The 15,517-nt window shown below is 39.8% G+C and overlaps 1 protein-coding gene across 4 annotated transcripts in view; it reads left to right on the forward strand.

Moving 5' to 3' along the window:
• The window catches only part of LOC126876531 (epidermal growth factor receptor), a 172,889-nt gene that overhangs the window by 136,208 nt on the left and 21,164 nt on the right, over positions 1–15,517 (forward strand). For 3 of the 4 annotated variants that reach the window (XM_050639389.1, XM_050639384.1, XM_050639398.1), the window contains exon 2: positions 4,618–4,949. The exons of the other annotated variant lie outside the window; for it this stretch is intronic. In XM_050639389.1, the coding sequence (XP_050495346.1) occupies positions 4,817–4,949 (133 nt within the window). In that variant the 5' untranslated portion in view covers positions 4,618–4,816. The remainder of the gene's footprint in view (positions 1–4,617; positions 4,950–15,517) is intronic. 4 annotated transcript variants of the gene reach the window in all.

The raw sequence follows: 15,517 nt of genomic DNA on the forward strand, positions 1-15,517 counted from the left end.
CTATTCTTTTATTCTGAAATAAATTATGAAAATATGTTTTGTCAATTTGTATAGGCTGTCACTAATTTTACCTCCTTGTTAATCATTGTCAACTATTGATCTATAAAACTCATTAATTTACGTTGCGTGATACGGTATATTTGCTTTCGATAGCCAACAAGGTTTAATGTTCTTTTCTATCTCGAAAGATATCAGGAGCGTGTTTCGCGCAACCTTCTGCAGTAACCAGTTAAACCGCCTCGTTAACCAAGCAATTTCTCGCGCACAGAACAGAAATATCAAAATTCGGGACGTGTATATCAAAGCTTTTTCTCTTTCGAGTAATTACAAGAGAAAGGCCCGCGATATCGTGATACACGACCATGACGACCACGTGCATTTCCATTTGCCTGGTTCAATGTATATACCAGCGGAATCGAGACTCTGAGGACAAACGAACGAGACCATGGGCGACACACCCCGTTGATTAGTCACCGTGGCAAGGATCGACGTGTCAATTCGTTCGATACAACAATGACAAATGCATTTTGCTCGATTTCATGGAGAAAAATTTTGCTCAGTCGATTCTGTCGATGTCAACGGATGATAGTGGCGATCAGACGTGTCGAATGCAGCAACGCTGAGTTTTATTCCAACAGGAGATAACAAATAACCAACGTTAGTTATGTTCGAGTGGAAACTTTACGACTTCTTTCTTGTAAACGATACACGAAGGTGTGTTTCTGCATAGTTACTGGGTTATGTACATATGTTGTACGTGTTCGCCATTGTGTACAAACAATCGAAGAACGTAACTTGAAACATTAAACAAACGATCCGAAAATATAAACAAATAGTCCGATAAGCAAACAAATCGATGTATAAAGTCGGTGATACGAATAAACATTAGGAAAAAGTAAACAGTCAACTTGAAGATATAAATACAGAAATTGTAATCAAATAGAGAGGAGCAGATAAACAAAGGAGAAATGTAAATAATAAATTGAACTGTTGCATAAGTATGAAATGACTTTCACAATCTTTCAACACACAACAATCTTTAAAGAATTTTTTTCAAATAAATCTAAATAGAAAATATTTAATCATATTCTTCGTAAATAACAAAGTGATAATTGACTGATAAACAGTTTTATAATTATAAATAAGACGTGATTGTAAAATGTCTTATACGCCATTAAAAGATTAAAATACGCGCAAACTGGAAGCGTGGCCGAAATTGCAAGTATGAATCACCAGAATACAGATCGTCTACGAGCATAATTGCGAAACTTTCTCTTCCTTCTCTCAACTTAGTCGAAAAAACTCGTCGTTACAAATACGCATTATCCTGCATCTTGTTCACCAGCAAGTTTCTAACTCTCGTTGCTAATGAAACGATCCAACTTGTATATAGTACGTGAAGTGTAACCCTTTCGACGTGGCCAATAAGAACAAGAACACCTCGGATTTCTACTTCAGTTTCTGAATAGCCCTAAACGAAGGAGGTGCCCTAAAAAGGGACCAACGAGTCTATCCAATAAGCTCTGCATTCAGTTGGAAAGTTTCTGAAAGAGGTGCAAACAATGGTATGTGGCGCTGTATAATGGCACCGAAACAGTCGAGGTTCAACGAACGATCAATCAAAATGCGCTCGAACTCATTAACAATCGGGACAAAACGTGCAATTAGCCGCTAATAACGTGTCCGACTATTAACCAGAGTTACCCTGTCAACCGGAACGTACAGACAAAACCGGTTCGTTCCTCGTGATTTGTTCGCACGATTTTTGACAAAATGAGCACGCATTGGCAAATCGAACAGTATCGCCGTGAACGTGGTGAGAAAACATTTTAAAAAAAGATCACGCGGATCTTGTTACGTTATTAATCCAATGGACGTGTACAAGAGTTCTTAATCCTTTCTCGGTGTGACGTACTGTGGCGGTTATTTCGAAATGATTCTACGAGGTCACAGTAACGTACTATGCGAAGGCTGATAAGCTTGTTTGATATAAAAAAAAAAAAAAAAAAAAAAAAAAAACAGTTTCGGAGAAATATCTTAGAATAAGAGGGAATAACATTGTTAATAAGAAACATGGTTTCGTAAGGACGAAACTGGCACAGGACTTAATAGATCTTGAAAGCTAGGCGATCGCAGATGTCTGATTGATACGATCCGCTTTCACGAGCCTCTGAGTAAGGTTTCTAGGAGAGTATTGCTCGATAAGCGGGTATTCTACTTTGTAATTGCAAGCAATTTATAACCTTCCACCGCTATTGTTGCGTATATTGAAATAGGAGAAATGAAATTGAATACGACAAATATTCGGGAAGTAAACGTCCTTGCTCTACGAAATTGATCGAACTTCTTCACAGTATAACACAAATATAGTACAGTAAATTTCACATCTCCAACGTTGTATTTAGATTTTTCTACACCTATGGAAGATTTCATGATGCAAGAGTGCATAAAATATACAAAATATGCAAGAATACATAAAATATCCAAAATTCGGTATTCTTTATGATAGTAGATGAAACGAGGTTGTGCTTAGTTAGCTCTTCTTCTTTTAGTCATATTCATATTACTAATTTCAATCTGTGATCTACTTACTACGCTGTCAGAGGATTGTCTAACTGTCGCGTACGTATAAAGAATGCCAATACGGATAGGTAGCACGACGATCTAGATCCTGAACCAGGATTTTCAATTGGCTCCCGGATGACCCTGATGAATTTAAATATTCGCGCTAGTTTAACCAAACGTGTCTCGAGCCCTCAGCTTTCAAGACGTCCCACGTCTTTCTCATCGGCAGACAGCCTGGTACCACGACGATAGTCGCTTCTACGAGCGAGATGGACAAAGATGGGAAGCTAGTTAGAAAGGGGAGAGCCGAGAGAAAGAAGCTCGTGCAAGAAACGAAGAGCGAGGGAATAAGCGAAGACGAAGCGCGAGGAATGCTCGACAATCACGATCGACACGATCGAACGGTCGCTCATCGACTTCGAGATTGAACGACTGAACCGTAATCGGCCAGCGGAGGATCGTAATTAATAGAAGAGCGACAGAAAGGGGTGAGAGTGACCAAGACGAGACTGGTGGTAATCAGGCTGCTGCTTGGAAGGGAGGACTCGACGAAACCCTAGTCGACGTCATTTGTTTAAGTTGATCGTTGGCCGTCACGGCCGAATAAGGCAACCCGTGTTCGCCACTCTGCGGGGAGTGCGAAAGAACAAAGAAGGAGCCGTGAGAGGGCCTCCGGGATAAGATCGTGTCACGGCCAGGAGGAAGATGAAGAAAGAGAGAAATAAAGGGAGAGAAAAGGGGCGAGGGAAGAGCAGACACCTGCTGTTCGCTGCATTGTCTCTCTTTTCTCTCGTCTTCTGCTCTCCTTGTCCTCTATTCTTCATCCTTCTTCCTCTTCGTCACGTTGTCGTTTCTTCTTCTTGTTCTTGTTCTTCTTCTTCTTCTTCTTTGGATCTGTTCGAAACAATCCACGAGACCTTTGGCGAGGAAGGGAAAGAAGGCGAGCCCTTTGGCCGAGGCGACGACAAAACAATTGCCGGCGTAAAAGGCGAATAGACGTTTTTTCGCGATCGGTGTGCTCTATTTCCAAATCGAGGTACGCTGCCCGAGTATGGGAATCGATGCTGATCATACGGTGTCCTGGAAAGCTGAATACTCTCGGGAAAAATCACGCGAATATGTCGCGTTAGATAATACCGCTTTATGCGTTAAATTTGTTCGTGAGAACAGATGTACCGATTCGTTCGAGTGTCTTGGGCTTAATTCAATTAAATATTACCTAATAACTCTAAGTTTTAGTCAAATATGTAAAAATGTATTTAGATTTAAGATAAAAATCGTTGTATGGAAGACGATTAAAGGTGTCGGTTATATAGCGATGAGACGAGTTGATGCTTAGTGTAGTCAATATATTTAAAACAGTTCACAGTACAGAGTTAGTCGTCGTTCGCTAAGTGTTGCTTGATATGCGTATACAAGGTAGTGCGTACGTTCGCTCGATATAAGATTGTTCGATACTAACTCGCTATAAGAACGCTCGATACTAATTCTTTGTTGTAACGATCGTGTTTGTTTATTTATACTGGTCGGGGGAGTACCGGAAAGTTTAAATTCGACTTCGGTCAACGATTGCGCGTAGCGGCTATATCGTTTTGTCCGGAGTTTGTTTATTATTACATTTCGTATATCATAACGGTGTTAATACTCCGAGGCAAAACAACAACATGATTCGAATTGTCCTATGACTCACGTGCCGCTACAGTTGATACTATAAATATTCTATTATTATCATTTCTCTATTATTTCTCCAACGAAGGATGGGGCACTGTTATCAAGCGTTAGACATTTTAGCCAAGGGCCAAATAAAAGGACTTTTCGCTCCCGTGTGACAACATGTGATCGTAGCTTTGAATAAACGTACTAAAAATAGTAAAACTACGATATCTGACTAAACCTCTACGAAAAACACTAAACTTGATACGATACCAAACATTAAAAAATTATTATATTCTTAAATAAAGAAACTATAAATTCTTTATGATAATCCCGTGAATTTTTTTGAATAGGATATAGAATTTCGAAAACTCTAATGGTGAATTATTCGTATTACAGACGTGAAAAGGTCCCGTGACACAAACCATGCAAGTAACACGGTGAAGAGACAGCGATGGCAGCAGCGGAAACGCTTCTTCGAGACTCTTCCTATATTCTCCTTGTTCGTGACAGTCGAAGAGAGCACGAAGAAGTGGGAATCATTGTCGAGATCACCTTGGCAAGGTCCATGGGTTCGTAAAGGGCATGAAAGCTCATCATGTTTGAATACCGACACGGGCCACGAACGCTGTCGACCTGCAACCTCCTCGGCGTGACTTTTCTTCTAGTGATCGTCGCCGGTAGCTACAATGTGTCAGCGGATCTCAGCTCCGAATTTGTCAAAGGAAAAAGTGAGTTGTCCTTTCCTGAAACATCGCTTAAACCATTTGCGATTTTCATATTATTGGTATACAAAAATTATTTTATATATATACTAATTATAACGAGATTTAAACGTCAAGTAACGTAATACTTACTGCGATGGTACGAAAGCAATTTGTATAAATATGCAACTAATTTGATATTAGTTACTAGCTGCTATAGCTATGTTTTTTCGCGTTTTAAATTTTTAACATTTGTAGCAAAAAAAAAAAAATTTCGTTTAAATAAACTATAGACACAAAACCGATAATGTTCGAATAAAATTTAGCGATCTTAAAGTTGCAAATATGTGCAAAGAAAATATGTTTACAGTAGAACTGTAATAGACGATACGAAACACAGTGCAGTTTGGAAATAATTTATACGAAGTGCTTTCATCGTTCCGTGTATTCGTTTGTATGGCTAGAAACTGAAAATGAAATATCCTCTAACTCTGCCAAAGTTACATTACTTGACCTTTTTAAAGTATTCATAACCGAAAGATTAGAAAATTCTCGAACGAGCAATATTCTCAGAAAATGTCTCGCTCTTAAACATTTTCAATCTTTCGGCTATATTCGTACAAGACGCATTAGAACCACTACGAACGTCAAATATTAGCCTGGGAACATCGATCGTACGGTTCGACCAACACGAACCAGTATGAAGACACGCGTACACCGCGTTACGATACCTTTCAGATTGAATCCTAATGGAGAACTCTTCCTGGTCGCGTGTACATCATTGAGGCCGCCTAGAAAAGTAGAAAGTAAAGTTGCGCCAGGTTTTACGACCGCGTGGGTGGCTGCTCGATCGGTCGAAGGGTTCCTTTTACTCGAAGTACCTGGAAAGTACCGTTCTTCCCACTCGAGCAGAAGGAAACTCTTTAAATCCCGCCTCGTTCTAGCACGAGCTCCGCTAGGAAATATTTACGTTGCTTTCGGGAACGCGCGTGTAGGTGCACCGGCGCGTGTAACAACGAGATTCCTCTTGATTCCTGGCGATGTCGATGCTTGACCCACATCGCCGTGTGCCTGCTTCGTCTTGGCAAGAAGACCTTTCCCGTTTACTTTTATTACGTCCCTAGTTATTACCGGTGCACACTTTTCTGGACCACACGCGTGATCCTCTTCTCGTGATATACGACTGAACTTCAACATCGGTACTCGTCGACGTGCCTTCGACTTTCAAGATGCTTTGTATATTGGAGAACGACTCGTAGAAAGATCGTTGGCTAACGTACGAATGAAAAATCTTGCTTGTCAGTGAGTTGCAATCAAGATGTAGTTTGGTAAAGTTCAAGATTTTGGAGAAAAAGGCGAAAAAGTGCGTAGCGTACATCCTTTATTCTATCATCGTTGCGACAGTACGCTTGAACATACGAATTTCTCTATTACGTATCGTAACAAACTTGAATAGAATTCCTCTTTCAAAATACATTAACGCGTAACAATGTACTTGTCCAGTTTATATATCACTTTTTAATCATCTATAACGATACGGGCTAACGGAGCCAAAACACGCTTTCTCTACTTAACGCCGTAATTAGATAAGTGTCAGCGAATTAGCGGGGTGAAAAGCAATAAATAGCGATTTCCTTCGAACGTATCGAATGCTCGAGTTAAAAAGGGGTCCATGCTCGGAACCTAAAGACGCGACTCGTCAGGCAGATAACCACCCAAGATTCCACGGTGTGCCGCAATTTCGAGAGATATCACCTAAAGTGGTCTCCATAAAGGTTTCCATTAACGTGATAAGGGGAGGTTGATACGTTCGTGGCCATTAGGGGACTGTAACCTACGTGGTGTCGCCGGTGTGCAGACACTCTTCATGATTTTCTTCTATCATTTTTTATTTCGTCGGAGAAAATACATTCGACACGTTATTGCCGTACGATATTCGAGCGACAGGCGACATTTTTCTTCGCCAAATTATACTCCGTGCCGAGTTAATCGTTGCACTTTATCGCTGTGAGCTTTTAGCGTGAATCGCAGCTGGAAATGAAGCGCCAATTAACATGGCGCATTCGCTGAACACTGTGGGAATACATAGATTTTGCCAGGCAAATTGAAATGTTTGCAGCGACTGCAGCGATGAGTTATCACATAACTTGTCAAATTTGCCTCGTCTTATGAACCGAAAAGAGTTATTTAATCGAAGTTTCGTGTTGTTTATCACTTGGATTTCGGAGGATTCTTTTTTGGAATGCGGAGCCACTTTTATACCGCGTGGAAAATTATTCAGTCGTGAAGATTTATCTCAATACGTCGAAGGATTGTCAAACTTTAATTTCTTTCCCAATTTATTTTATTATTTTGACATTTGAGATTTTTAGCATTTCTTATCGCATGTAAGTGTTTCATTGAAAATAAATTTCCATGAAATTTATTTTTTTCAATGCATTTTATTTTAGTTTATTAGAGCACGTTTCTTTGTATTACTAACTTTCGTCCTGTTTCTATTTGTTTAATTTTCCGCATCTTACTTTTCTGTTTCGTTAATTTCCTGACTTGTAACAAAGAGAATATCAGTACTTGGATATAATTCAAGCATCGGAGAGGGTAACTGAATTTTAAAATCGCTCTTCTACGAAAGGCAAGAAACGTGGCATATTGTGTGTTCCATTTGTGCCGTTCAAATAATAACGTGCTATTCCAGAAATTTACTAAACACAGGGATATTTTATTCTCATTCCAATTAACAATTTACATTAAAATTAACAATATAACGATATATCGTCGAAAACCACATATCGAATACCTTCTCAACTCGCATCCCACATTCAGCACTAATGACATAGCTATAACGAGTACAAACGACAGACGTTATACGGTCCTTTCCTCCCTTGTTTCCTTTCTCAGTCTCCGTGAATGCAATTTTGGAGTTAACGAAGACATCGTTTTGGACATTCGGTAAAAAGCAGTCGCGGTCACGCCGATCGGAAATAAGTTTTTGCGAAGCGGGACCGATCTCGTGCGCTTTCAGTCACGTTCGCTTTTGCATTAACGAAATTCGTGACTGGGTTTTTTTTTACGGAGGCGGTCGGTCTTTGATCAGGACGCATTAATTCTATCAGCTCGAGCCATGGCTTTCCCTTTAAGTAGGCGCCTGATACGCCGTCGATCTTCCGGATTACCCGTGTTAAGGACGCGTATCGTTTCTCGAAAGAAGAAACATGTGTTCGCTAACGACACCGCTACCACACCGTGTATTATAATCGTGCAGCTATCGAGAGCCGAGCTCAGGCTTGGTATGTACTCGGATTTACATCCTTTATATCTCCCGATTTATGGCTTCTACTCGTCGGCTACAAGCTGCCGTGAACTAACCATTAGAATTTTGTAAAACGAGATAAATTTTGTCGCACCTTTTATTGCGCACGTTGTGGAATAACTCGTTTGATTTCGTGCCTTTATAGAGTTGTGATGGCTGATGTGTAGAGTGAAATAGATAAGGCTTACGAACGCCGCATGTTTGATTTGTTTTTCGAAAGCTTTCTGTCCAATGAGGAAGTTATTGGCACTGGATCTTTAAAAGTTTGGTACGGGAAACGAATGAATTTCGACTCGATTATTGACAAGGCTCGCGAAGATTACAGACGAGAAACAAATATTGCTTCTAATAAGGAAGTTATTGGAAGAACTTTAATGTGGGATAAAGTATCTAATTTGAAAGATTCCACCATTGATAACATTTATGGAGGCTGAAAGAAGAAGAAGAAAAATATCTTAATAAGAACGTTAGCGTGACTGAATTTTTAGAAGTACTTTAGTATAGCGAAAAGGTAATTGGATTTCAAAGACAATTATTGCCAAGGATTTTTCTCTTCGTACATTTAATCGATTAAATTTTTCACCTACAATTTTCTCGACATATTTTCAATACCCTACATGTATTATCACTGAACTTAAGTTTTTAATATTCTTTATATTAAATTTATCATTATTATGGTACGACGTCTAAACGTCTAAAATACTCCTCTTAACACTTTCTTCTTCCTACGCTTTTAAATCGTCCTCTTCATTTATATCAATTATCATCAACTTCATCGTAGCGCGTCATTTTAGCCATTCGCGTTTTCAACCATCTTAGTTTAGCGAACTAATGTTGCAATAACCGAGAAGGAGGACATGGTGGTAGGATAAACGCGATGCAAGATCACCTCGTGTGCAATGTTCGCTACGGTGGACAACAACTCCATCGACGTGTATGTGCAGGATCGGAAAGGGACATCTGGGAGGCATGCCTTAATTGACCGCTCGGAATATTGACGAGATCCCAGAGACGGATTGAGACGTTGAATTTCCGAGGGACGTTCGCTTTTTTTGCCTCCCCATGAAATATGACCGTTCAATATGCTAGGCAGATATTTATGTACTCGTGGGATTGCGCCTGACGTAGGGGTTCGAAAGAGATCGGGACAGGTTCGGAGACAGTAGAAAGCGTTCCTTTTATTTTTTCCCTTCGTTTTTCTACCATCTTCGTGCGGGGATTCCAGAGGATGTCTCATTGTTTGTTGGTTTGCTCGTGTTTGCAACAAAGTTGCAGAAGCACCACGCTCTTTCGTCCGAGAAAGTCTATGGTTAATTATAGTATTTGTAAAAACTGTCAAGACGTATCCTGTTACATATGACCGGCAGCATATTTATGAATTGTCATACTAATCAACTCTGTAAATTGAAAGGCAGAGAAAAATGACCATAACAAACACTGTTTTCTCTTTAATTTTTCCAAAAATTTCAAAGTAACCAGATATTACGAAATTACAGACATTCCAATCGTCATCTTCAAACAAACGTCAAGAATGGATCGAATGTTAAAGTACGAACGTAAGAAAATTTCTAATATAATCGCAATTTGCATTTTATAACGATTACGCAAACTTCGATGTAAAGACTACAAAGTATAGCAAAAGAACGTAATAAAATTATAAGTTCTAATCTGCGCTATTCAGGAACCAGGATCATCGAATTCTTTCATAACTAAATACGAAAGAAATGATGAAAGAAATTCCTATTAATCTTTCCTTAATAAGGAAGAAAATCCTATTAATACTTGGTAACAAGAAAGATCCTTTTACATTAAAGCTGGATAAATTTTCTCATAGGCTCAACGGCCAGTTTTTCTCGTCTAGCCAAAGCAGTAATTCGACCATCTCGACTATCGTATCGTCAACGAACAACCGGTCAAGTTGGTTGCCCGTAAGTAACCCGCGTATCGGGGTTCCGACTGCCCGACAGAAATACCAAACGCCTCACGAACGTAATAAATGCCGGCGGTAATCGCTGTTAAACTTCGTCCGGCATCGAACGTCTCAGCCAACCATCACATAAATGCCATTCAAAGTTTAATCGCGTCGATTACAGGATCGAGATATTTCTGTTCACGGTAATAAACGTCGCGACCACGAGGTTACTTCTCTATTATTTAAACGTCCGAGACCGATCGTCGTCTCCGAGTCATTTGACCGGTACAGTGACACGTGCAGATCGACAAAGAATTCGCTAATTGAATAGCCACGCGTTGAAAGAGCGCGTTCGTTGCGCAAACTATTCTATAAAATCGATTCAATTAAAAGTGAATTCCACGTGCCCCAGATGAGAGGCGAGTCCTATTAATCATTTTCGCTCGATCCCTTTCGCAATCCTCCCGAGGGGGTAAACAAGGCGCGCCAATGGACAGGCCTCAGGGACGATGGTAACAGGTGCTTCCACAAGTGCGTACTAATAATGGGTAAAATGGCCCATTCGTTACGCGTCACGATTCATGGCTCGTTTCCTTTTCCTTCTTAAATAGGCCGCGTGTCAGCGACTCGATTCGTTCAAGTAACGATATTGTTTTTGCCTTGCTGGCAGAATTGCGAAGAAGTATGATTGTTAGGGATCGGCTTCTTAAAAGGAGTTTCCTTTTAGAAGATAGTGGAAATGAGTTAATGAAGTTGTTTTTCTGAGGCATTTACTCGAGCCTCTTAGTATACAGTAAAATGATTAGTTTCTTATGATTTGTAGGGAATTCAAGCAGTTGGGAATTTTTTGCCAGATACAATCTTTAACTCTTACTCACGCATATTGTAATTTAATTCGCTGAAACTGGGAAGAGCAAATAATAAACATCGTTACCATTACAATTCGCACATTTACATTCAGCTAATTATCAAGTACTGCCACTAAAACCTCTTAATATTATACTCCTCCTATCGATGCTAATCAGCTGCTATTGAAAAGAATAAATTTAATTACGATATACGTATACCGTGAGTTAGTTCCATTTCAGTCTAACGTATCTTCCATAGCGTCACGACAGAACAATCGTCCTTCGATATAGGGATTCAGCATAGAACGACTCTCGTTTAGATCTCGACTAGATAAACGAAACGACCCACTGCGAAATGATCTATCTTTCCTATGGCAATAGAACGTCTGGCGATCTCCCGTGAAGAGCATTCGCGAAGAATAGATCGTTCTGATCGGGTCGAAAGGTGGGGCGGTCGGAAAGTCGAGCCGACACCTTGGCTGCTTCGCGGTTGCCTGACCATTTGATGGATGGCGAACAGCAGCCGTTCTCCATTAGGGTTCCTGCAGGTCTAACTACGAAAATGGGTGGGTGGACGGCGGCGAGGGTGAGAGGCAAGAGTAGGTGGATTTTTCATCGATGGCGAATCGAGAAGAGCCATAAAGAGATTGAGCGAGCGAAGGGGAAATGGATACGAGTAAGTCGGCTTGGTGCGTCGTGAAACATTCCTCGAGCTTTGTAAACACGCCAAACACGCCTAACATTCCGGCGAGATTACGCGATTTTTTATGGTGTATCGAATATTTGTTGAAAGTGTAATGAATACACGCGTACAGAGTTTACGGTGGAAGAACACGATAAGCCACATTTCGTATTTTTTTTTTTTTTTTTTTTTTACAAAAAATCAGTTTTACCAAAATTGTCTTTTCATTTGAAACTAAGCATGTTTCTTGACGCTCTTCAAGATTTTGCAGAATATCACTCATCGTAATATCAAAATACTTCTTGTCTTAATAATTTCGGAAATTTTTGCATAGGGAAGAAGATATCATCTTTGCAGAAAAATGTATTGCTACTTTACTTTACCGATATCGATCAAAAAAATAACTTGCAATATTATTATCGTAAAAAAGAAGAAAATTGCACCATACAGCGAAGGAATACCTGTTGCTTCGTCCGTTACAGCCAGTAAACGCGAAATCGTGATCGGGAAAGTGGAAGGAGATGGCGTGGCGCACGTGGGAAATCAGCTTTCTTGTCTCGGCACGAACGCCGCACCGTTTATATCAATCTCGTGTTCTTGCCACCGATATCCTCGCGTGTCTCGAGGACTTTAATTGCTCCGTAATCGCCTCTGTCGCGGTTTGAAATCCGCCGCTTGCATTCCGTGGATAACGGATCGCAGGACGCTGTTGCGCGTAAGCTCAACATGGTCGACAAATGTCCTTCACGGCGGAAACGGAATTCCACCATTTGGGTTTGCATTCAGAGCTAGCATTCGAGAATTCACAAGATGCAGGGCGTTGTTTCTTGCAATGGGACACCTGTCCTAAACTGTGCGGTGGTCCGCTTTCTTCTTACCTACGAACAGCGAAACCTTTGACAAATTATCCTTTACCGTTCTTTGCTACGCGAGAACAGGAGACTCGCGATTCGAAAATAAAGTAAATGTTACTCGCTTTTGGTGCCAAACGAAGGTTATAATCTAGACAAACTAATAATTGGCATCATTGACGTGTTTTAGAGAGGCATTAGCATATAATAATAATCGCTACGTGGATCATTTACACAAAATATCAAGCATCGTAATATTATATAGTAATTTCGATTAACAATTAAATGTAACATTTCAAAAAACATAGTGTACACAGAAATCATCGTTCAAACTTGAAACGCTATATCGATACGATCTATTCCGAAGCGTTATTAAAGAACCGAACCGCAAGCAGGAATAAAGCACGGGCGAGAAAATAGCCGATCGCAATCTCTCGCGTGCAATCTCTTCGTTTCAAGCGCAAAAAGAATACTGTAGCCAAAGGTAATCGAAACGAACATAAATCCAGAACAGCGGGAAGAAATCGAGAACGATTCGTGGGGCGTCGAGTTCGATGGATCGAACAATGGCCAGTGTACAGCATCGGGGGCCTTTGCGCATTCAAGGGCTGATCCCTCGTTTCACAATCGGTGAATCTATTTGCAACGCTTTGTCGAATCTTCTTCTATTCTATCGTAGCCGATATTCTTAACGAGCGTGATACTTTCGTGACTGGAAAATTCTTGCTGCGATCTATTCTCTTGCGATAGAACGACTCCAAAACTAATTCGTGGTACAATCGAAGTTAAGGTGAAGTCTTTTATATACGTAAATATATAAATAAAAATGTAACTAAACATGTTCAAACGTTATCTCCTGCAAAATGAGGCCTTGAAGGAAGAGATTTTATTTTTCGCTACATTTTTTAACTTCTCTTCCTGTTTAGCCTATCGAATCTGTCTAGTTAGAAATTAAAAGACTTGGCGTATAGATACTAGACAAATTTTCGAACTCGATTCTTTGAAACATCTTTCAAAGCCTGTAATGCAATTTTATTACGTTTAATCTTCGTCTTATTTCGAAGCGTAGAATCTTCCTGGCGTTGCTTATAACGGGATTTTACATTGTACATTTTCTCTATCGACTCATGATTCACGTGTTACGTTATTGCGACCAAAGTTTCGGAATTTGTTGGTGACGTACGATTTCGAGGTGAGCTCCAACTTAAACCGAGTATCGGACCATGTCGAGATAAAGCGTGTCGATAAAATTGGTGTCCATCGTCTGGGTTTTCGGACGTGGCAGGTACACAATCACGATATATTCGTTTTCATACATATATCGCATATTCACACAACTAGTGGCAAAATCATTTACGACAGATGACGCGAGGATAACGAGGTGTATGCGCGGTGATAAAGAGAATCTCGTTGCGGTAGTCGAGCTATGACGTTACGTGAGCGAGTCGTTATTCCGCGATTCAATTAAGCAATAACTCGTCGTGTTTTAACGACCGCTAACTGTTACACGTCTCCGTAAAATGGGTTTTCCGAATTGAAAAGAAGTTTATCGAGTTTTTGCTTCATCAGCTTATGCCGATTTTTAATTCGTTTCTCGTTTTAACCGTTTTCACAGTGCCAATCAATTTTATTATATTATTCCAGAGAATAGAAGTTTATTTTCGAAACAGATTGATTCTTTTGTTTCTCTTATTGCTAATATTGGTTTTATGCGTTATATCAAATGATATTTCGTGAAAGATATAAGCTGTTGATGGAAAAATGGCAAAATGTTACTCAATCTCTATACCATTACGAACCTAAAACTCGAAAGATCTTGCAAAAGTGATTAAACCCGATGCAATTTAGAACGAAATAAGAAAGCAAGGAAACAGACGCTAGTTTCTTTATAACGAGTAGGTATCATCAATCATCGATAACTGCCCTAAGCACATTTAAATCTTGCACGATTTATCATGTGTCAAAAATACTGTTTCAATGCGAGTGATTGAACTGGTAAATCACAGACTCCTTGCAACGTTGCAATTATCATCGGATCGGACCACGAAACAAATGTGTCAAGCGTGGGCGTTTTGTATGAATGCTCGCAGAAACGTTTTCCATTTAGCTCGATTCTTTAGAGAAAGCTTCACCGAGATTGCGTAAGATAGCCCCATAACAGATGAACCAACCCTGATAGATTTCTGTATCTTCTCCGCCTTGATAAAATAAGTCGAATCTATTATGCTCCGCGAACCAGGCAAGAAGCAGAAATGCGGGTTATCGATTTGAACTAGAAGGGAGTTCAGATCGGCTCGCTTATTGCAACGAACTCGAGAGAAGTCGAGTGCAGAGTACGCCCACATACCACGACTGCGAGGATCATCGATCGATCGTACTTACGAGGATGGTCACGGAAAAACTCATCGATAACCTTGAATAATACCGAGCAAAATACGAAAGAAGAAATCAATATGGACATTCGTAACCATAAATATTTCGATACCTGATGCAGTTGGATCGAAAGATCGATATCTTTGTTATATTTTCAAAGCTTCGATCGAAGAACGTTTTTCTATTGTTAATTCCTTATCTCTTAAAACCTCCTTAAAACTGGTGTCAAATTTAAACTAAAAGAAAGAATACACTTGCGTTACTCAAATTCCGTGTTTATTTATAACCAATAGCCGATGCTTCGTAAAATCTATTTAAACGTTAAAAAATGCTAGAAGCATATGTTTCAATCATTCTGAGATCTTAACGTTAAACAGACAAGTTTAAAGACGTTTAACTTGTCATTTGTATAGATACAATTTCCAACAAAGCAGCGTGGCCAATTTTCATTTAATCTCTCGATTATTACATTTTTATTAAGTGGTAGATTAATCATGATAGAAGATAAAACCAGATTCAAGAGTTTCATTCCGAATATATTTTATATATGTGTAATAATTTGAAAGTGCGCAAATAAGTACTTAATGAACGGTAATAGGTATACTCTTCGCGTCGCGAT

This window comes from Bombus huntii, chromosome 2 (genome assembly GCF_024542735.1).
Source record: "Bombus huntii isolate Logan2020A chromosome 2, iyBomHunt1.1, whole genome shotgun sequence".
Taxonomy (NCBI): Eukaryota; Metazoa; Arthropoda; class Insecta; order Hymenoptera; family Apidae; genus Bombus; species Bombus huntii.